This window comes from Marmota flaviventris, chromosome 15 (genome assembly GCF_047511675.1).
Source record: "Marmota flaviventris isolate mMarFla1 chromosome 15, mMarFla1.hap1, whole genome shotgun sequence".
NCBI lineage: Eukaryota > Metazoa > Chordata > Mammalia > Rodentia > Sciuridae > Marmota > Marmota flaviventris.
In genome coordinates, this window is record NC_092512.1 from 78,461,278 (window position 1) to 78,462,513 (window position 1,236).

At 51.6% G+C, this 1,236-nt stretch overlaps 1 protein-coding gene across 4 annotated transcripts; it reads left to right on the top strand.

The window, feature by feature from the left end:
• Nucleotides 1–355: 355 nt before the first annotated feature.
• LOC114090647 (transforming protein RhoA-like) lies at nt 356–937 on the top strand. Of its 4 annotated transcripts, none has more exons than XM_027932863.2 (2): nt 356–511; nt 764–937. In XM_027932863.2, the coding sequence occupies exons 1-2, from the start codon at nt 356–358 to the stop codon at nt 935–937; spliced, it is 330 nt and encodes a 109-aa protein (XP_027788664.2). The 4 variants fall into 4 exon arrangements, with proteins under 4 accessions (XP_027788664.2, XP_027788663.2, XP_027788665.1 ...); XM_027932862.2 differs by having other exon boundaries at nt 356–484; nt 545–937; XM_027932864.2 differs by lacking the exon at nt 764–937 and adding an exon at nt 626–698 and having other exon boundaries at nt 356–516.
• Nucleotides 938–1,236: the final 299 nt, after the last annotated feature.

The following is a 1,236-nucleotide window of genomic DNA, read 5'->3' on the forward strand; positions in this document are numbered from 1 at the left end:
TCCGTTATTACGCTGTTGCCTCCGGAGCTACCCGCCTTCAGTCTCTGGCTGGGCGACTCTCCTCCGACAGGCGATCTCGGCGGCTGCACAGAGTCCTCTGAACGTTTCATCAGGAAAGTTCAAGGTACTTTGTACAACTTCTGTCACACAGGCCGTGCACTTTGCAGCACGTTTGTAAAAAAAAAAAAAAAAAAAAAAAAGCATTCCTGAGAATTTGAACTGGACGCATGATGATGGGGATGCAAAGAGGATAAGTGGCCAAGACCCAGGAAGGTCGTCCAACTCCCCCAGACCCCGAAATGGAGAACAACAGAAGCAAGAGAGTCCTTTAACACCCCGGGTTCCCCCCAGGACCATGGCTGCCCTCAGGAAGAAGCTGGTGATCGTTGGGGATGGAGCATGTGGCAAGACATGCTTGCTCATAGTGTTCAGCAAGGACCAGTTCCCAGAAGCCTATATGCCCACGGTGTTTGAGAACTATGTGGCGGACATCGAAGTGGACGGGAAGCAGGTGGAGTTGGCTCTGTGGGACACGGCGGGGCAGGAAGACTACGACCGCCTGAGGCCCCTCTCCTACCCGGACACCGACGTTATCCTGATGTGTTTCGCCATCGACAGCCCTGAGAGTCTGGAAAACATCTCAGAAAAATGGACCCCAGAAGTCAAGCACTTCTGCCCCAGCGTACCCATTATCTTGATTGGGAATAAGAAGGATCTTCGCAAGGATGAGCACACGCGGAGGGAGTTGGCCAAGATGAAGCAGGAGCCCGTGAAACCCGAAGAAGGCAGAGACATGGCCAACAGGATCCGCGCCTTCGGGTACCTGGAGTGTTCCGCAAAGACCAAAGACGGAGTGAGGGAGGTTTTTGTGATGGCCACCAGAGCTGCTCTGCAAGTCCGACGCGGGAAGAAAAAATCTGGGTGCCTTGTCTTGTGAAGTCTCGCTGCATCGCTGCAAGCACGCCCTCAGGCGGTTGATTTCCCAGTGCTGTTTATTCATCTTCATGCATGATTCCTGACCTTTTCCATTTATCTCTAATTTACCTCGGATTACAAATCAGTATTTAGAAGCCAACCGTGATTATTAAGGATATCCAACCTAACGTCTGACCTGCCAGGGTCCTTCTAACCGCTGCTCTAACCGCCCTCTCTGCACTCCACCTGACACACCAGGCACTAATTCAAGGAATTTCTTAAAGGTCTTGCTTCTTTCTAGAAAGAAGAACTGGCAACTTT